This window comes from Balaenoptera physalus (genome assembly GCF_965194825.1).
Source record: "Balaenoptera physalus genome assembly, chromosome: 12".
Classification (NCBI taxonomy): domain Eukaryota; kingdom Metazoa; phylum Chordata; class Mammalia; order Artiodactyla; family Balaenopteridae; genus Balaenoptera; species Balaenoptera physalus.
Genome location: NC_138897.1, coordinates 63,438,169 through 63,458,927, shown reverse-complemented (window position 1 = coordinate 63,458,927; position 20,759 = coordinate 63,438,169). Strand labels below are relative to the sequence as shown.

The following is a 20,759-nucleotide window of genomic DNA, read 5'->3' as shown; positions in this document are numbered from 1 at the left end:
TAGTCACCCAAGACCATACATGGCAACTTATTTGCTGCTGATTATTTTCTTGTATCTATAAAGATTATACATAGATTTTGAAGTGACTTTTTTTTAAATTAATTTATTATTTATTTTTGGCTGTGTTGGGTCTTCGTTTCTGTGCAAGGGCTTTCTCTAATTGCGGCAAGCGGGGGCCACTCTTCATCGCGATGCGCAGGCCTCTCACTATCGCGGCCTCTCTTGTTGCGGAGCGCAGGCTCAGTAGTTGTGGCTCACGGGCCCAGTTGCTCCGCAGCATGTGGGATCTTCCCAGACCAGGGCTCGAACCCGTGTCCCCTGCATTGGCAGGCAGATTCTCAACCACTGCGCCACCAGGGAAGCCCTAAAGTGACTTTTTAATTTTGAGATATGATTCTGGTTTTCTGCTTCTGTGACAGTTTTGACATCTAATTACTAAGTTATAGCCATTATCTGCTGAAACACAGATAATAACAACAGAGAACCCTAAGTAGGATATTCATAGAAGATAGAAAATATTGAAGGTATTCAAATTTCTTCAATAATATGATTTATATGCTAGAACTGTCCTGTCTAGGAAAAACTAAGCATCTTCTTAAAATATGCTTTTTCTAATAGTCATTTATGTTTTACTTTGTAAATTCATGACCTAGTGGCTTTCAGGTTACTCTTTTATAGAGATTCTCTAAACCACCTGAACATTTTCTTTTTTGTGTTTCTGGAAGACCTTTACAACTGCTGATAAAAGCATTAGACTGTGATCAGAACAATAGTGTCTATTACCTTGAGAGATTTGATTTTGAAAGTTGTAACTGAGTTATATTTCTAAAGAGTAGAAATATCTACTCTTTACCTACCCACTTAAGAGAGATCTTACAGTGGTTAAAAACTATAAGGAAGAGAGATTACACTTTTAAATGCATAGTTATATAATAAATGGGGTTGATTTTATTTAGTCATTCATTAAATTATTATTGAAATACCCACTATGTTCTAGTTTTCAGATATAAACAAACATGATTTCCCCCCTTGAGTATATGGGAAGGAGGTTGAGAGATGGCTGAATAATAATCAAATTTGATGCATTATGGGAAGGAAACAATAAGGCACAATTAGGATGACTGTGCAACAAGGGAAATCCTCTCTCAGCCAATAACTGAGGAATGAGGAGTCAGGCACTTGAAGAGCAGAGGAAAAAATGTTCTCAGCGAACAGAACAGCGTGTCTAGAAAACCCTGAAGCAGAACAAAGCCCTGATGTGGTTTACACGCTGGAAGGAGACCACGTGGCTGGATCACCGGTGGATGGCCGGATGGGCAGTGCCGCTGGGTGTCGATAGGGGGTTGAGGCCTCAGCTTAGCCTTGAAGGCCATGGGAATTAAGAGTCTTGATGTTAACTTCAAGCACATTGGGAAGTTATTAAAGGATTTTCTGCAGTGAGTGATGTGACTGGATTTATGTTTTATGAAGGTCAACAGAATAGAGGTGGAAAGGAATCGAGGCAGTGAAAAGGGAGTTATTGAAGGAGTTCAGGGAAGAAATGATGGCTGGCCTAGTGGCTGGGGACCAATGCAAGATATGTTTTGGAAAGATATATATTTTAGTATACATTTATATATATATATATATATATAATATATATATATTTGCAAAATTAAATATTTTGCAAAACTTTCTGTTGTATATTAATAAGGAAGACAAGGGAAAGGAAAATGTCAGGGGTGACTTCTGGAATTCTGGCGTGAAGGAATGGCATTGCCACTTACTGAGGTGGGGAAGGTGAGGAGGGGAGAGAAATCAACAGGCGCCTGTGAGGTGTCAGTGAGGAGTGTCCAGTGCGCAGTTGGACAGTAGGCTGAAAGCTCAGGACAGAGGTTTGGACCAGAGATGTGAATATGCGAGCCGTTGGCATGTAGGAAGTATTTAAAGCACTGGGGAAAAAAATATAGAGAAGAGAAGAGGGCCTAGGAGTGAGTTCGCTGGGACATTCCCACATTTAGAGGTTGGATAAGGAGTAACCTGTAACAGTGAATAGAAGGGAGTCGCCAGAGAGATAGGAGGAAAGCAGGAGAGTGTGGGGTGTTCTGAATCATGTTGACAAGGAAAGTCTCATCACCTGAGTTGGGGCTGCTATGAGGTCAGATGAGACAAGGACAGGCAAGAGCAGGGCCTCTGTAGTGGCCACAAGAACAACCCCGATGGAATCAGGCTGGAGTGGTGGCAGAGAAAGAGGAAATGAGGAAGTGAGGCAGGGTCGACAAGATTTTTGAGAAGTTATGAGTAGAGAGCAGGGAAATATGGTAGTAGCTGCCAGAGGATGTGAGGTCAAGAGAAGGCTACTTTGTTTTAGTAAGATGGGAGCCACTCAAGTCTGTGTTTGGGTAGAATTTTAATCTGTAGAATGTGTATTAGATTCGGTGTGGGCTGGTTTACTGAGGTGCAAACAAGACGGAAGGATTCTGCCTTGTGTGACCATCCAGAGCAGGTGGGCTGCCCTCCACGAGGTCATCCCGGGACCCCGGCTGAGGGGGCTGGCTCTGACATCCTCCTCAACTTGGGGCTTCCATGATCAGGTCTGTAGTAGTGACATCAGTCAGTATTTTCCAGACAATGCAAAAGGGAAATCTAGGGCAAGTGGCTTTCTTTTTATGAAGATGACCTAAATATTGAATACATTTTCTCCATTGTCTCATGGGTCCAGACCTAATCACATGGCCCCAACTCATTGTGGTCTCCAACTGGGTGGAGGCGTGCCAGCTGAAACTGAAAGTTTGCTTACTAAAAGAAAGATGGAAAAAATAGATTCTGGAGAGAGTCTATTTCAGCCACAGACTCTGGGCTCCTTGAAGGTAGGTAGGGTGTAGGGGGTTACAACATATTTATCTGCCTCTAAACCAGGAGCAGTGCTTGACTTATATTTGGTACTCAATAAGTGTTGGGTGAGTTGAACTGATTATTAAAATTAATCCTCCCCCTCCTAAAAGGTAAAATTCAACTATAGGCTCTGAATTACACAATCACCACCTCTCCCTCCCCCTCCACTGTTTTTTCTGTAGACTTGATACTTTGCAGTATAAGCATAAAAATGCAAATATCATATTTGCCTTCAAGATTTGCTTGAAAATTTAAAATGTAAGAAGGAAAGAGAAAATGTTTTAGTTTTATGTAGATCCTATCTGGCTTTGCATTTGGACTTGATATTTACATTTACATTGGGTAACTGAGCACATGCCAGGTTGACAGGTCTTTTATTCAACAGACAGAATAGCTGGTGATTGTAAAAAGTAACCTTAAACAGAAAGCACAGATACCACATTTAGTTTATAAGATGGATTGGTATTTGTAATGTTTCCCTCTTCAAATTATTAAGCATCTTCCAATGTGTATTGTGAAAATAGGAACTAACTGGTAGTTTTACTATGGAGTTTTATTTTTCATAAAAATTCTACTCATACTAACGGATGTATCATTTGCTTAAAGTATTACACCAGCCCTTTGCTCATGGTATTTTTACCATAAAATTAGAATTAGGAAGGGAAATTATGTGATTATTTGAGATATTCGTTTTTGAGATATTTACCACATAGCTAAGATGAGAAATTACTTAAAATGACATGGTGACCACTGGTATAGCAGCTCTCTCACTGCTTAGAGCAAAAAATGGCTTTAATTATAGCAGCATGTCTATTAGTAGTAGGAAGAAGTAACAGCAAGAAATAGGTTCTTTAGATGTGATCACGTTCAATGCTCTCGTTTGGCAGATGTGGAAACTGAGGCACAGAATACTTAGTGTCTTGACGAGTAAATTATAAGGAGATGGCAGTTATATTTTAGGGCATCCTTTTTAGGATGTAAGAGCAGATTATTCTATGTTAGGATCTGTTGTTTGAGTTTCTGATGGGATATGAGATGGACAAACTTCTTCAACACTCACGGGAAATAGGAGGGAACCAGGAAGAAGCCTTTGAGAGTGAACTTGTGATGAGCGGGAGAGGGTATGCTACCCGGCTTCCCCCCGTTGGGGCCAGGGCTGGTCCAGTGCAGGACAGGTTCCTCAACACCGAGGAAGCCGCTGATGTACTGTGGTTGCTCGTTCAAAAGGGAATAACAGGGACTTCCCTGGTGGCGCAGTGGTTAAGAATCCGCCTGCCAATGCAGGGGACATGGGTTCAAGCCCTGGTCCGGGAAGATCCCACGTGCCACAGAGCAACTAAGCCCGTGTGCCACAACTACTGAGCCTGCGCTCTAGAGCCCGTGCGCCACAACTACTAAGCCTGTGCTCTAGAGCCCGCGAGCCACAACTACTGAAGCCCACATGCCTAGAGCCCGTGCTCCGCAACAAGAGAAGCCACCGCAATGAGAAGCCTGCGCACCGCAATGAAGGGTAGCCCCTGCTCGCTGCAAGTAGAGAAAGCCCGCGCGCAGCAACAAACACCCAATGCAGCCAAAAATAAATAAATTTATTTAAGAAGAAAAGGGAATAACAGTTACGGGAAAATCACAGAGGGGAAGGGCGTTTGTTCACAGAAGAATGGATGGATTCACGGGTGTGGAAGGGCAGAGCAGGGCCCCTGGGAAGGGGAAAGGGAATGAGAAGGCGCATCCGCTTCCATTACTAGATCATCCTTGCCAGAGATTAAAATGTGTCTCCAGCTGATTCAGAAAATTCATTTTTCTGAAATTAAACGTATCTAAGTTAGGTAATTATTATGACGGTAATGTCGTTTCACGGTCATCTGTGGCAAAAATCTAATAGAAATAAAGCCCGTGATGGTTCCAAATCAGCATTTGCTACTAAATGTTCCTTTTGAGACGTCGACGGGCACCCGTCCTTGTGGTGAATTGGACAAGGCTGTTGTTAGGTATGTGTGGTGGGATCGTGTTTTGGTTCTTAGCGTTTCTCCATCTTTCCTGTGCTGGTTCCCTTCAGCCGTTCACTGTAACCTCCTACCTTTCTTGCCTGCCTGGGGGAGGTCATGGGCACCGAGTGATGGGCCCTTCCCGCTTTCTGCTTGCAGAACAATCGACCATGACAACCGAATCGGGATCAGACTTGGAATCCAAGCCGGAGCAGGAGGCCGAGCCCCAGGAGGCGGCGGGACCAGAGGGTCACGCGGGGGCACAGCTCGGGGCGCAGCCAGGAGGCGAGCCGGGCACTGAGGAGCAGCCCCAGGCACTGGAGCAGTTCGAGGAGGCGGCAGCGCACAGCACGCCCGTGAGGAAGGAGGTGAGCCTGGACCACCCCGCACTTGCAAACATCCCCCCCAAAACCCGCGAAAGAATGTTTGCTGAGCTTTTCCAGGCTCTGCTCTGACCTTGGCCTCTTAGCACTAGAGGGAACCACCAGGGGTCATCTGCTTGGCCCCTTCTGGTCCTGGGCAGATGGAAAGTTATGCTATTTTGAGGCTTTCAGTGAATGACATTCCACAGCCTTGCCTGGTGACGCCTTCCTTTGATGAAAGCATTTGAACTCACACTGAAATCTGGACTGCAGGTCAGTGGTTTTTGTCTGGGTTTACGGGGAGGCTGGACACTGCACTGGCGGCTCTAATTATGCGCCCGGTTGTTTATTTAAGCCTTGGGTTCAGAGCTCTTGTGATTTTTCCCTGGGGCCACTCTGACCCTAAGGTTGCCAACTACTCATAGTGGGTGTTCGTGTCTCTTTCCCTCTCCCGTGGACATGTCTGTTTTCAACTCTGTTACCTAAACATGTTTAAGTTGTCATGGATATGTGATTATTCCTTTTAAAAGCTTTCCTACAAAATATAAAGCACGATTTATACCCGGGCCTTGAATGAATCCATGCTTAAATTTCTTTGGCTTGAAACTTCAAACCTGGAATCAGCATGTTTTAGGGTCCCAACTCATGGGTTAAGGAAATCTGGGAGTCCCTACACGTGGTTGACCTCTTACAGGTTGGAAGTATTTGTGTCAAGCCAGAAATTCTAGAAGATGTTAAGAGACATGAAACCGGCATGTCTTTGGAAAACACAACACATTGGTATAGCCTTAAACTACTATGTGTTTACAGCCTGATTATTTTATTTCTTTTCCCATGGTATTTAAGTTCCGCTTTTAAATGGTATAAAGAGTAATGTTTATTTTCATGCTCTGTAGATAGATGCTCTGTCTGATCTCAGACATTTTGTGCAGGGAGCTGGGGGTTATCCTTCAACTTCAAACAGAATCAAAGGAACAGATGTTGTCATCATGGTTTTCCTTTATCTTTTCTTCTTGTGGAGACGTGATGGTGGTAGTGTTTTGTTCGTTAATTTTCAAATCTTCAGAAATTTAAAATTACCAGACTGGATTTTTCTCTCTTCTTTCCTCTTAACTCTGAAATGAAATAAATGTGAAAGTGGGGGAAATTGGAGAGAAGGAAGAGTTTCCATACCCAGACACGACTAGACATGTGTATTTAATAAATGGATTGACTTTCTGTAGTCAGACGTTTGAAACTAAAGAGGAGTGACTCGAAGCCACCGGAGGGAAAAGTGACTGGCGGCAGAGTCACAAGACTTTAGCCCTGCCTCCCCCCTGGTTATCTCAGTGGTCTCAGAACTCTTTCGAGTCCTCTGGACCTCAGCTTACTCATTTACAGAACGAAGAGATCAGAAAAGATAATTTTCTAAGATTCTTCCACTCTCAGATTCTCTGATCCACACCAGGTGCCCAGTTATGTTCGAGGTAGAATGAAGTGTGCTTTGGTATCTCGTGATGATTAAAGCCAAAGTGGGCTTTGGCTGGATCTGAATTCCAGTTGACTAGTTTGGTGACCTTGAGAAAGCTGCAACTGTCAATATGGTCTTACTCTCCAGCCCATGAACTTTAGCCACCAGGGTGGTGGTATATTCATGAGAGAGGAAATTTCGTGCTTATGTAAGGGGCCCAAACTGAGTTTCAGAACATATCTTTCTTTGGACTTTCAGAGTGTATTTGCAGACCATGGAAGCTGTGGTCTGGCCCTTGGGTTGAATATGCGTTGATGGTCATTTAATACATAGAAAAAGGGCAGAAAAAGAGTTGGAGAGGAGTGCACAGGGAGACTGCCAAGGGGACTGACTCAGGGGAGGATTTGATTGTTCATAGGATGTCCTCTGCAGTTCTGAGTCTAGCTTGGACTGGACTGTTGTGATTTGAAAGCAGATTAAAGCTTTTGGACAGATTTGATCTGTTCTTATACTAGCTCATTACAGTGAAGGGGGAAGCAGACTTAAGGGATTACTTTGTAGTGAATTTCAGTGCTGCTGGCTTCATTGAATTGAGTTAGAGCTAAATCAAATATTTTAACAGTTGTAAAATTACTGAGAAGATTAATACTTGAAGCTCTGTAGGCCTTACAATTTATAAGATACCTGGTATGCTTATGGGACAGTTATGGGTCATGCAATAAAGGAGGATCTGGTGAATGAAAGAAGCAGAATACATTAGGTTAAATCTTAGATGCTTTTTTTGTTTTTAAGGCTTATACTACCCAGTGCCTTTTTTTTTTCCCAATTGAAGTATAATTGATTTACAATGCTGTGTTAGTTTCAGGTGTACAGCAAAGTGATTCACTTATACATATATATACATATTCCTTTTCCGATTCTTTTCCATTATAGGTTACTATAGATAATATAGTTCCCGGTGCTATACAGTAGGTCCTTGTTCATCTGTTTTATATATAGTAGTGTATATTCGTTAATCCCAAATTCCTAATCTATCCCTCTACCACCCTTTCCCCTCCAGTAACCATAAGTCTTTCTCACTGTGTCTGTGAAAGCCGATGCCTTTTTAAAAAGTCAGCAGCCCATTTTTGTACCCTCCTTTGCTTAGTGGAATCTCGATGGCATTTGCTAAGAACTTAGCACTTCTAGTGTAAATCCTTGAGTCAAACTGAAATAAGGCCCTATGGGTACATTTAAACTGCAAAAGTTATTTAGGTGTAACTGTTAGCATTATAAGTATTTGTATATGTATATCCATTCCTAATATCCTAATTCAGACATCCCTCATCCTTTAGGAAATAGGAAAGCCTGTTTCTAAAGTGTTCTGTTATTGCCTGAGCAATGTAATATTTATTTCCTGTCTTGCAATGAAAACTGTCCATTGTTTGCTCTTCACAGGTCACTGACAAGGACACGGAGTTTGCCGCCGGACCTTCGAAACAGCCCGAATATCAGCAATTCGAAGACGATAAACTTTCTCAGAAATCATCTAGCAGCAAACTATCTCGATCTCCATTAAAGATTGTCAAAAAGCCTAAAAGCATGCAGTGCAAAGTGATACTTCTGGATGGATCAGAATATACCTGCGATGTAGAGGTAAATGTATATTTTACAACTTTTTTGTGTCCCAGGTATTGAGAGCTAGGAAATATTGCTGTAAAGCATACAAGATGCCTCTTTGTTTTTCCAGAACTCTGGAAAACTACTCAGACCCAGTTTCTAAACACAAAATTATTTCCGAAGTCTCTCACAGAGGATCAAATTACTGAAAATACTTATAAAGTCCCCAAAATGTTACAATCAAAAGAAAAATGTGGTCTTCTTAAAAAAAAAAAAAAAAGAAGAAGAAATCTCTAATACTTTCCGTGGTAGGAAAAACATCTTGGCGGCCTTAAAAATCAAGTGTTCTTTAATATCCTGGCTATGACCTAACATTGAAATGAATCTTACCTTTTCTGTTTGCATAACTTATGGCCAAGTTGTTAATTGGTAGAAACTTGTAGATTTCTGTGTACAGGAGCGGTAGGATGATTTGAACTGTGAATGTCCTTTTCTTGCTTGGAGAATGGGTCGTTTTTAAAATGCACGTGGTGGTGGGCACTGCAGCTCGAGTGTGAAGGGGTGTGCTCCTCTGTCTTTTTTTGTAAAGAAAACAAAAATTCTTCTGAGAGAAGGGGCAGGTGAATGACCTTTGTCAGAGATGTTTGGCCAGACCAAGTTAACAAGTGAGAGCGACACAGGCTGTTGAGAGTGGCGGCAACGGATGGTTGTTGAGCTCCCGGGTATCACGGGGACACAGGCAGGGCGTGAACTCTGGCCAGAGAATCAGGTCTGCCCCGTCCACCACCTACACCACCTACCGCGTCTTTTCCCCCCAGCTGGAAGGGAGCAGCTTGCTCTTTTTGCAATTTGATTCCATTTCAGATTGAATATTTTCATTCAGAGAGCTACTCTCCCGCCTCCAGCCCCTTGCCCTTGGTCCTACGTGGGCACCGCACATCCCTCTGTGCCAGCCCCGCCCACCACATGCCTCCACTGGTCCCCTCCTTCTGCCCAGGGTGCTGAGAATCTGCTGGCTCCGCAGCCAGCGTACATCTGTGTGTGGTCATGCATTTCCGTTTCTCTTTTCTCAAGACACAGCCAGCAAGCTCACCTGATCCCCCATGGTCCACGTTCATTTGTCTCCTCTTTCTCTGCCTACAGCCCCCGTTTCATTCCTTATAGTTTGCGTAATGCACTCATGCACCAGTGCTTTTCTTGGAACAAAAGATTCAAATCCATTTCATGTTGATGACGTCATTTAGGGTGGGGGTGGGTTATCAAATTATTACAGATTGCAGGGACGTAGAAAAAAAGTTTTAGATAAACTCTTAGATCAAAAGAGATTAAGTCTACCATATATTAATTTAGAGAATTTTTGTTATCCTATAACCTGACAAATATTAGTGGGTTACTACAGGGAATAAAATATATGTTCTGAGGTTTGCAATGCACAGGTCCATTTCCTGCATTTCGCTGGCTCTGATTTTGGCTAATTTCTTAGCCCAAGGTGTTCGATTATTGATTTAGATGTTTATTCTGGAAATGAGAAGATCCGATAATACACTTTTACCTGGGTTTTACTATGAAGCTTAAAGCACTTCTGTAACCTTTAGCGAGGTTGCATTTTTCCAGTGTGGATCTCCCTTCTGGAAAAATTCATCGAAGTCAAGAGGAGCTTTTTTCCTTTGACTTGGAGGCGAGTCTTTCTACTGATTGTATTTATATATAATGGGATAAATAGGGTTCCCTGGCAGTCCTCTAGTCACGACTACCAGAGTTTTCTAAAGAACAGTCTAGAAGAAAGTTGATAGTGTTTCCTGTAGGGAGAATAAATGCCTCCGGGCTGACCCAGTGCACGTCATGCTGATCCTTTTGCTAAATTTATTTTGTATCCCGTGCTTCAAATCCATTCCAGCTAATCTGTGTTTTTTAGTACAGCATTTTTGGTTTGTAATTAACTCTGAGTACCCTTCAGTGTTACTTTTAATGTCACTGTGAAGACTGTGAGTGGCATGGCAATGTTGATCAGCTATTTTCTTTTATAATAAGGTATTTTTATGAATTGGACAGATTCTTAAGAGTAACTTTTTTTCTGGGACACACAAATCCTTGTCAGCAGAATATTCTCAGTGTCACAACAGAAGAAGGTGTGGCCGCTACTGACATCCTGACAGCCATGGAGAAGATGGAGAAACATGGAGATGCTAAAGTGAAATGGGTTTGTGTGTCACCAACTAGCTGGATAAGAAAAATGGGTTGTGAATCGGTGACGTGGTTCTCAAGGTGGCAATGGGATGCTAGTTGAAAAAGCAGATTCAAAATGCTGGACTTCCCTGGTGGTGCAGTGGTTAAGAATCCCCTGGGTTCAGAATCCCTGGGCCGGGAAGATCCCACATGCCTTGGAGCAACTGAGCCCGTGCGCCACAACTACTGACCCTGCGCACTAGAGCCCACAAGCCACAACTATTGAGCCTGTGTGCCACAACTACTGAAGCCCGCGTGCCTAGAGCCCGTGCTTCTCAACCAGAGAAGCCACTGCAATGAGAAGCCCGCACACCGCAACAAAGAGTAGCCCCCGCTCGCTGCAACTAGAGAAAGCCCGTGCGCAGCAACGAAGACCCAACGCACCAAAAAAACAAAACAAAACAAAAACAAAATGCCTCTGCTTTTAGATACAAACTATGAAAAGTAAAGCTTTGCTGGTGAGGTACACAGGGTCTAGCAGGTAAACAGAGGTTGAAAAACATTGTCCTAGAGAAGGTGGCCTTCAGCCTTTACTCTCCTCAAAACTGAGTTGTTAACTGAATCTTGGATGAAGGCACAGCACACACACAAAAACAACTTTTTTAAGTGATAAGGACTTTAGAAGTAAGGAACAGCCCATGTGTCAGAATCCAGGTTTCTTAAATGGATGGTGCGGACACTAAAGCAAAGTAGCAAGATAACGTTTAGCAGGAGGGGAGGTAAAACTTCTCTCTGTATTTAAAGATCAAGTGCAAAACAGAAATAGGTTTGGAGGAAGGGCCAGGCAGACTTAGTAACAGTTCCGGGTGAAACTCATCTTTGGGTTTAAGGTGATTACAAGCCCAGCAGGAACCAGCAGTGCAGTGTGGCTGACAGGAATGTTCTCGAAATCCCAGGCTGCTTCCGGGGAGTGTAGTGTCTAGTTTGTGGAAGGCAGTGAGTTGTCCCCGTTCCCCTGCTGGGAGGTCCCATTTGTGTAATTCACACGTGATACACATGCTCCAGAGCCACCAGACCTGGGGAGTGATTTCAAGGAACTTCTTAGATCTTCTGAACCTCATTTTCCTCACCAGGAAAATAGGGGTGAAATAAGGCATTATTGAGAAGATTAAAGCAGATAACTGATTTACGCTCTCTGGGGTGTAGCAGATTCTTGATAAATGGTACCAGTTTAACAACGATAATAGCCGTGAACTCCAACTTAAGCTCATTCAGTAGAGAATTACAGGATGGTGAGTAGTTTGAAACCTTCCCATGCGGAATGATTCGAGAAAGAATGTGTTGAAGGTGGAAAAACTATTAGGAGGAGACAGGATAGCTACTTCCAGTTACTTGGAAGGGTTGTCATTGAATGTCATAACATTTTTTAACGTTTAGGAAGAAGTTACAGGAAGTCAGATTTTAAATAAGCAGAAAAAGAATGTTTTAAAGTGGTCATTGTCAACCTCGTGATGACGTGTGCTCTGCTGTTGGGATTCCAGCAGAAAGCACAGGTGCATGTCTGGTAACCAGCAGCTCCTGGGTGTAATCTCAGACCCAATGGCTTCTCGTGCCCCTTCCTGCTCTAAGATCACGGAGAGAAGAGGCACCAAGCTCTGGATGAAGAAGCAGGACGGCCTCCACGACCCCTGCCCCCAACACGAGCGGTTGTGAATTGCGAATAGGATGCAGGAGACAATAACAGGCATACAATTTGTTGCATTGAATAAGGCATCAAAAAAGGCATTTTATTTTAGTGAACTCTCTATGCCTAGCTGTTATTCCCCTGTGGCTTATTTTATGCCTTCATTATAGTTCTCTTTTCTTTTGAAAGCACAAGGTAGCATTTCCCCTTGCCCAGCAGTGCTACAGCCGTAGAAAGCCAGGACCCTGAAAAGCAAGACACAAGAAGCAGTTGCCTTCTGAGAGCAGTGACGACACTGATTAAGTCTTCAGTTCCCGCCCCCGGTGTTCTGATGGGAGGCCCTTACCGATTGTCCTGGAGTTCTCGAATTTCCCTCTAGCAATAGGCTTAGATCATTGTGGCATTCAGTGTTTTTCCATTTGAGAGATGTTTTTCTCAGTAATTTTTTTTCAAACTCTTAGTCTTGATTATCTAAAATATAAAAAGATCTTATGGGACTTTCCTGGTGGCACAGTGGTTAAGAATCCGCCTGCCAATGCAGGGGACACGGGTTCGAGCCCTGGTCCAGGAAGATCCCACATGCCTCAGAGCAACTAAGCCCGTGAGCCACAACTACTGAGCCTGCGCCCTAGAGCCCGCGAGCCACGACTACTGAAACCCACGTGCCACAACTACTGAAGCCCACGAGCCTAGAGCCCGTGCTCCACAACAAGAGAAGCCACCGCAATGAGAAGCCCACACACCACAACAAAGAGTAGCGCCTACTCGCCGCAGCTTAGAGAAAGCCCGCGCATGGCAATGAAGACCCAACGCAGCCAAAAATAAATAAAATTAATTAATTAATTAAAAAAAGAAAAAAGCTCTTACTATGAGTAAAATACAAGAAAGGGCCTTACAATAAGTAATTTGATATACACGTTTGGGCAATGTTTGCAGGCTACCGGATTGTCACATACGCCAGCATAATCGCTAATACTGCCGTTCCCTTCTTGTCATTTTTACTGGACCATTAGAAAATGCAGGCTACTTCCTATGGCCAGTTTGTCATCATCTTTGCTGTTTATTTCTTGAACATGAATTTTAAAAGAGAAGATAAACAAAAGTACCCCCTTCACAGCAGCGGAAGCAGTGCTTTTCATGTTTATTTCATGTTTATTTCAATCCCATTACTTCTGGGTTCCTGGACTCATCTGAGTCTGATTAGAATATGATGAATTTCCTGATGACCATCCAGTTAGAAATGTTTCATTCTTATCTAGTCTGATATGGTTTTAGGAAAATAAGTCAGACAAGATTTGAAATTTGAGTCCATATTTCCTAATATAGGTGTGTGCTGCACATAGAAACATCTTAAGCCATTTTTGGGTGTAGTTTGGTCTGTTCTCCACAAGAAACCTGACCAGTGGAGGAGGCTTGAGCATAACTGCAAAAGAGAGGGAAGGTGGACCTTGCAGGTGTTTCTCACAAGGCTCCACCGTGTTTCTCTGTGTGCGGGGACCTGGGCTCTCTCTCCTGAGCTCCGCACGTTGCTGATTTAGTAGTGAGTGAGACTCAGTGCTTCTGAGCCCCAGGTAACCGCACGCGGGCCTGGAACTCCAGGGGAAGTGCCAGTGACTCAGCCACGCTGGAGAGACCCTTGCATCCAGATTGGGGCAAATCTAAGAGCTACTCAAGTGCAGCAGTAAAACCTTAAAAGCCTGTCCCACCCCCTCCCCAAGGTTTGGCTGTGTCCAGAGGCCTGCTAGTTGATGGGTACCATTCAGATCCTGCTGGAATCGGAGAAACGGTGGTGTTCACTCCAACAAGCACTTCTTGATACCACCCAGAGATGCTTCCAAGGGGCCAGAGAGGAGAAGGGAATTTATTGCACTCCGTCCCCTAAATGTGCTTTTGTCACCTTCTGACTGCTGGTCAGGAAGGGACTGTTTAAAATATCTCTAAACGCTCTGTCTTGCCCATGATTCAGTTAGTGTTTCAAGTCATACTTCTGTTTCATGTATTCCACTAACTGGGATTTGGTTAGAAAAACAAAATCAGTGTCTGAATTTTCCAGCTTCTCTAGGTTACATGATTAAAATGCCTTACGATCCCTTTAGAAGTTCTTGACTAGACAGCAAATAAAATTGCCATAATCCAGAAAGTTGAATAGAACACCTATTGCCTTTCATGGATTATAAGAAATAGTAATTGTAAAAAATTAAAAATAAGAATTTTTATTGTTATTGCAAGTATTGTTCTTTCAATAACTACATAAGTCAGAGGTTTTGATTCTGTGTAATCGTATAAATTACGATTTAACCTCTCCGTGGGTCTCTGCTCAACTGTATGTCTTTACTACATCAGACCATCTGCCACGTGCTGTAACCAAGTGGCCCAGTCCTGCAGCAGCAGCTTTCCTGCCTGAAGATCAGAGCCCCCGGGGACTCCTGACCATGGCAGGGCTTTAATTAACTCTGTTTCCTTGTGTGATGACTCTTTGGTGCAACCATAGGAACAGTTACACATGAGGATAGTAAACAGGCACCTGCTTATTTACCTGACATAGTCAATGTTCAGCCTTCCCAAGGTGTTCAGATGATGACCTCGTGAAGATTTTTTTTTTTTTTTAATTTATATATTTTTGGCTGTGTTGGCTCTTCGTTTCTGTGCAAGGGCCTTCTCCAGTTGTGGCAAGTGGAGGCCACCCTTCATCGCGGTGCGCGGGCCTCTCATTATCGCAGCCTCTCTCGTTGCGGAGCACAGGCTCCAGACGTGCAGGCTCAGTAATTGTGCCTCACGGGCCCAGTTGCTCCGCGGCATGTGGGATCTTCCCAGACCAGGGCTCGAACCCGTGTCCCCTGCATTGGCAGGCAGATTCTCAACCACTGCGCCACCAGGGAAGCCCCCTTGTGAAGGTTTGATTAAGAAAAACAAACCCTTTTACTAAAATTGTTAAAACTTTTCTCCTGGTTTTCATTTTCAAAAAGTAACAGACTGATAATCCCTCATGAGTGCAGGCATGGTCTAGTAAACACCCTACATAGTACGAAGGTTAAGAACAAGTATATTTGTCGAGAAATAAAACTAGTAAAACCCTGGGGCATATCACCATACCGTGGGTTGTGTTTTGGAAGCTGAGTGAATTTGAACCTGAGTGCCTGTGCACACTGGGGTGATTGTTTATCAAAGGTAATAATCCCTGGGGAGTTCTTTTTGACTTCACTCTCAGTTGTCAAATGGAGCGAAGGCCCGAAGGGAGATTTGTTTTCCAGGTGTTACTATTCTGACATGCAGTGCCGAAACCCCAGGTTTGCTTTTTCACTCCGCTGTTCCCTTAACTCTTAACTTTCTCGTTGTATTTTCCAACTACTTTGTGTTGCTGATTTGATGAAATGAACTTCCGTGCTCTGCGTTCAGGCAGAGGGGCTTCGTAAGCGAAATGTGCATGCGTAGTTTAACCTGTTCCAGCGTGCAGTGTCTTATTTATCTTTGTCCTTCGTATAACATGGTGGTTGACTTTCACATAGTAGGTATTCATTACCTATTTGGTGAAGAAGGCAATCTTCCAGGTTTAAGAACAATCCAAGTTTTCTAGTTCTCAACACTGTGCGATTAAACTTTGAGGTTTTACTTGATATTTTTATATCTAGTTGACTTGCTTAAAATTTGCCTCCTTCAGCATCTTCCCCCTCTGAGAGTTTTCACATGTGCGCTAGAAAAAAATCTTTTAAATTCCTTTACTCTGTTTGTGGCCTTAGGCGATGATGGATCAGCCACTGACACCTTCCCCTGGGCTCAGCGGAGGAGGGTCCTGCTCTCTCGTGCCTGCTTCTCCAGAAATATGTCCCCTTAGCACACCTGGGTTCAGGCTTAACTTGAGGTTTGGGGAAAGAGCATATAAAAGACAGAATACCTGTTAGTGTATGGAAATGTAACAGATTTCTGTATATTAGTTTTGTGTCCAGCAGCTTTACCAAATTCACTGATGAGCTTTAGTAGTTTTCTGGTGGCGTCTTTAGGATTTTCTGTCTGTAGCATCATGTCATCTGCACTCAGTGATGGTTTTACTTCTTCTTTTCCAATTTGGATTCCTTTTATTTCTTTTTTCTTCTCTCATTGCTGTGGCTAGGACTTCCAAAACTATGTTGAATAAAAGTGGCAAGAGTAGGCATCCTTGTTTTTTTCCTGATCTTGGGGGAATAAAAAGAATACGTGTTACTCCAAGGGCCATTCTTAGGTGCGAAGGACCGAAACCCTGCTCCTGAGTTCCTAATCAGCGTCATCCTGCCTGGCACCGTTCTGCTTCACATGCCAGGCGCCAGCTCATGTCCACTCTAACTCAGCCTTAGCCCCAGAAGCAAGGGAAGTTCTTCCCTGCTTTAGTCCAAGGCATTTCTCATTGCCCAGCTTGGTGGATGGCAACCAATCCCTCATACAGCGACCACAGCCGCGCATTCACACAGGGCCAAGCCGGACAGGAGTCTCTGCCACCAGTGAGCTTCTTCAGCCTCCTTCCTAGAACTGGACCTTTATTACAGCTTCCAAAATTCTCTTAAGGTGTTGTCTCCACCAGGCACCTCATTCAGATCTCTGTATTTTCTAGAGGACGTTGATCAATCTGTACGTGGCAGGCACCGAAATAGTTTTTAACAAGGGAGCGCATCATTCGAGTTTTAATGATGATTTGTCTCAATGAGCCTTCTTTTTTCGTGTTTACAACGGTTCCAGTCCCTAGAACTAACATCACACCGTGTGCAAACAGATGCCAAGGAGTTTTACTAATTTTGCAGAGGCTTTGATATAAAGTATTTCTTGAGGGCCTGTTACGTTCCACGCACTGAAAACCAAGAGAGACAAAGACTTCAGGCTTAGATAGGGCATTGTCTTCCTCATAGGGTCTACAGTCTTAGATCTGGAAGGGACATTGGAGATAACTTTGTCTCCTACCTCATTTCACTGAAGAAGAAATAGGCCCAGAGCAGTTCATGGTGTGCCAGAGGACACACAGCCCAGAAGGGGCCGAGAAGGGCTAGAACCCAGATCTCCTACCCTCTGCTCCAGAACGCTCTTCACTGGGGGCATCAAAACATCCAAAGTCTGTAGCAGCAGACAGAACAAACCGAAATACAGTATTTACTGCCAGCATGGACTTGTGAAATAGTAGGACACAAAGAGAAATAGAAGGAGAAAGATCTGCTTTTCAAATTATTTAATAATGTATTTAAATATCTACTTTAGTTTTAATTCTGTAAGCATTTGATATCAAATGGACCAGTTTTTCTAAATTTTGGGATGAAACTTTCAAGTTCTGCTTTATGTTTTTATATTAGCTATGCATGTAGTTTGGGGGTAGGGAGCAGGAAGTGAGGCCACACTGGCCTTCCTCCTCTGTTCACTTTCTCATCTCCTTTCCTTCTTCCCCCCCTTCACCCCTACCTCCTTCTCTCTCCTCCCCTCCCCTCCCCTCTGCTGGCAGCTGGAAGCAGACATGCTAAAGGGGCTCTCCTTTTAATAAATGGGGCAACTTGACTCTGGCCTGAAGTGGTGTAATTAGGCCTCCCCCCTGGAAACAAAAGGGCCCTGAGGTGATGAGCAGATCTTATCCAGGAGACAGATTGAGTCAATGGAAAGGATGTTACCTTCTCAAGACTTCTTAAACCTAATTTCTCAAAACGATTGCCAAGGCTTTGCTTTTGGCTGTACTATCATGAAATAAGATACTCTGTGAGATACATGCACCCTTATGTTCATAGCAGTGCTGTTTATAACAGCCAAAACATGGAAACAACCTAAGTGTCCATCCACAGATGAATGGATAAAGAAGATGTGGTATGTATATACAAAGGACTACTTACTCAGCCATAAAAAAAAATGAAATGATGCCATTTGCAGCAACATGGATGGACCTAGAGATTATCATACTAAGTGAAGTAAGTCAGACAAAGACAAATATCATATAATATCATTTATTTGTGGAATCTAAAAAAAATGATACAAATGAACTTATTTACAAAGCAGAGAGAGAATCACAGACATAGAAAACAAACTTATGGTTACCAAAGGGGAAAGGGGGGAGGGATAAATTAGGAGTTTGGGATTAAAATATACACACTACTATATATAAAATAGATAACCAACAAGGACCTACTGTTTAGCACCGAGAACTATATTCAATATCTTGTAATAACCTATAACAGAAAAGAACCTGAAAAAGAATATATATGTTTATATATATATATATATATATATGTGTGTGTGTGTGTATATATACACGTAACTGAATCACTTTGCTGTATGCCAGAAACTAACACAACACTGTAAATCAACTATACTTCAATTAAAAAAAAAAAAAGATACTCTATGAAGAGTAGAAAAACAACAATATTTTGAGTAAGAAGGGGAAAACAGCTGCGGAGGTATCATGCAGAAGCTCTTCAAAGTGGGGAAGGGAACAGAGTTCCAGACTCGACTCCCCTCTCTGCCTTAACATAGAATGACTTGAAGCAAGTTGTACAGCTGTTACACCATCCTGCTCAAAGTGGAAAGGCAAGTCTGAACTGGGACCATAGTCTCCATGCCTTCTGGAGAGAAACAGTTTTCACCAGTGATTTTTTTTTCTCTAATTTTCCTGATCAATTGCCAGTTCATTTCATAATTACAGCATTTCCACCGTGAAAGACAGGTTATAATTTTCAAGATAATAGCATCTCCCTTTAGTTAGTATTTAAATAGATGCCTTTCTTTTCACAGACGTAGTCTTGGCTCTGCAGGAAGTTTAGGAAGAAGACCACTGGTATCAGCTACAAGATGAGAAAATCTTTTCAAAGTTAGTTAATAACCTGAGAAGATTTCTACATGGTGGATCATCTCTTGAATTTGATATTACCTTTTTTATTGTTGTTACCTTCAATTTCAGAGGCGGGTGTCTTTGACCTTGTCTCAAAATTCCGCCACCTACGAACAGCGCCCATGACCTCTTTGACTACAGAGCTGAAGTCTTGTAGAATCACAGGTTCTTAGGGTCGGAGGAGGGCGTGAACTCTAGTTCAGTCCTGCAAAATGTGTACGTGGTGTGCGTGTACAGACACATTCCAACAAAATACAGAGGTAGTTTCAGGAAGCCTGGAGGACAGTGTGATGTTGAAGGCCCTGTTACAGGGACACGGTGAAATAGTTACAGAGAATCAGCTTGCACACACTTACTGGCATCCACACACCAGCTGATCTGGTTTAAAAGGGAAGTGCACACAGGCAGCAGTTAGTGTCAGGATTTAGCTGCCACCTACACCTTATGGTCCAGCTTCTGATTGGCACAAGAAAGGAGGTGAATACGGAGTTCTTAGTTTGAAAACTGTTGTAACTTAAAAGGAGATATTCAACTGCACTCATGAATACCTTTTGTGGTATTCCTATGATCATGTTAATTTCTATAGCAAAGGAAGAAGGGAAAATCCATCCTAATGATATTTCAGTCCAGTCTTCTTGCTGTTTGGATATGGCAAATAAATAATAGGAGATGGGGAAGTCAATGAGGAAATACGGAGAGGGAAAAGCTCTGCTAAAATGTTACCCAGTGAAATTGAAGAGCTTCCTTCCCTGCTTTTTTGTTAGTAACACATATGCCATGCCTGACATTTATTGGCAATAAACTAATAAATTACCTTGGCCAGTCTGGGCACTTATTTCGAGGCTAATAGTGTATTAGCTTTAAACGCAAGCTTCCTTTGGGGCTATCGATACATGGAAAAGGTATTATTAATCATTCTTGCCAAGGTTTTATATTTTCCATTTACTGATTCTCTCAAGGTTTCTGTATCAGACAGACATGCTCAGAGCATCTATAGTTGCTCCAGTAAACAGAGGGCCATTTAAAAATTCAAAATTAATTTAAAAATTGGATACAGCTGTGTCAAATTTTAACTTTCTTAAATGGCTGGGGACTTCTGCTAAGACACTTGTTCTGTCAGTTTCTTTTTTAATTTTTATTGAAATATTGTTGCTTTATAATGTGTTAGTTTCAGGCATACAGCAGAGTGATTCACTTATACATATATTGATATATATGTATATACATTCTTTTTTAGATTCTTTTCCATTATAGGTTATTACAAGATATTGAATGTAGTTCGCTGTGCTATACACTAGGTCCTTGCCCTGTCAGTTTTTATGCTGCACTGCTCGAAATATGCTGCACTGCTCGAAATATGTCCATGAAAGACAGAATAGTGGAAATGTTGAACTCTGATTTTAGTTTGAATCCCTTCATCCAGCAGTGGAACCGGCATGTAGTGTTTTAGTAAAAAGGATCACTCACACCCAGGCTTTTACAAATGTGTTTATGAAACTCATAATGTACTTAATAACTGAATATATAGCAAGGTATCACGAATGTACTTAATAACTGAATATATAGCAAGGTATCACGAATGTCTTAATAATTGAATATATAGCAAGGTATCACGAATCAAAGCAGACCAGAGAGTTGTTGTACAGTAGAATAAGTTTTCTCAATTGACTCTCTAAAAAATTGAATTTAAAAAAAGATTTTTTTTTAATTTATTTCTTTTATTTATTTATTTTTGGCTGTGTTGGGTCTTCGTTGCGGCGAGCGGGGCCTACTCTTCATTGAGGTGCGCGGGCTTCTCACTGTGGTGGCTTCT

At 42.6% G+C, this 20,759-nt stretch overlaps 1 protein-coding gene across 16 annotated transcripts in view; it reads left to right on the top strand.

The window, feature by feature from the left end:
• Nucleotides 1-20,759, top strand: part of EPB41L3 (erythrocyte membrane protein band 4.1 like 3) — a 223,416-nt gene that overhangs the window by 130,993 nt on the left and 71,664 nt on the right. For 15 of the 16 annotated variants that reach the window (XM_082418610.1, XM_082418609.1, XM_082418604.1 and 12 more), the window contains exons 2-3: nt 5,019-5,227; nt 8,109-8,306. In XM_082418610.1, the coding sequence (XP_082274736.1) occupies nt 5,030-5,227; nt 8,109-8,306 (396 nt within the window). In that variant the 5' untranslated portion in view covers nt 5,019-5,029. The remainder of the gene's footprint in view (nt 1-5,018; nt 5,228-8,108; nt 8,307-20,759) is intronic. The other variant, XM_082418611.1, reaches the window with a different exon arrangement.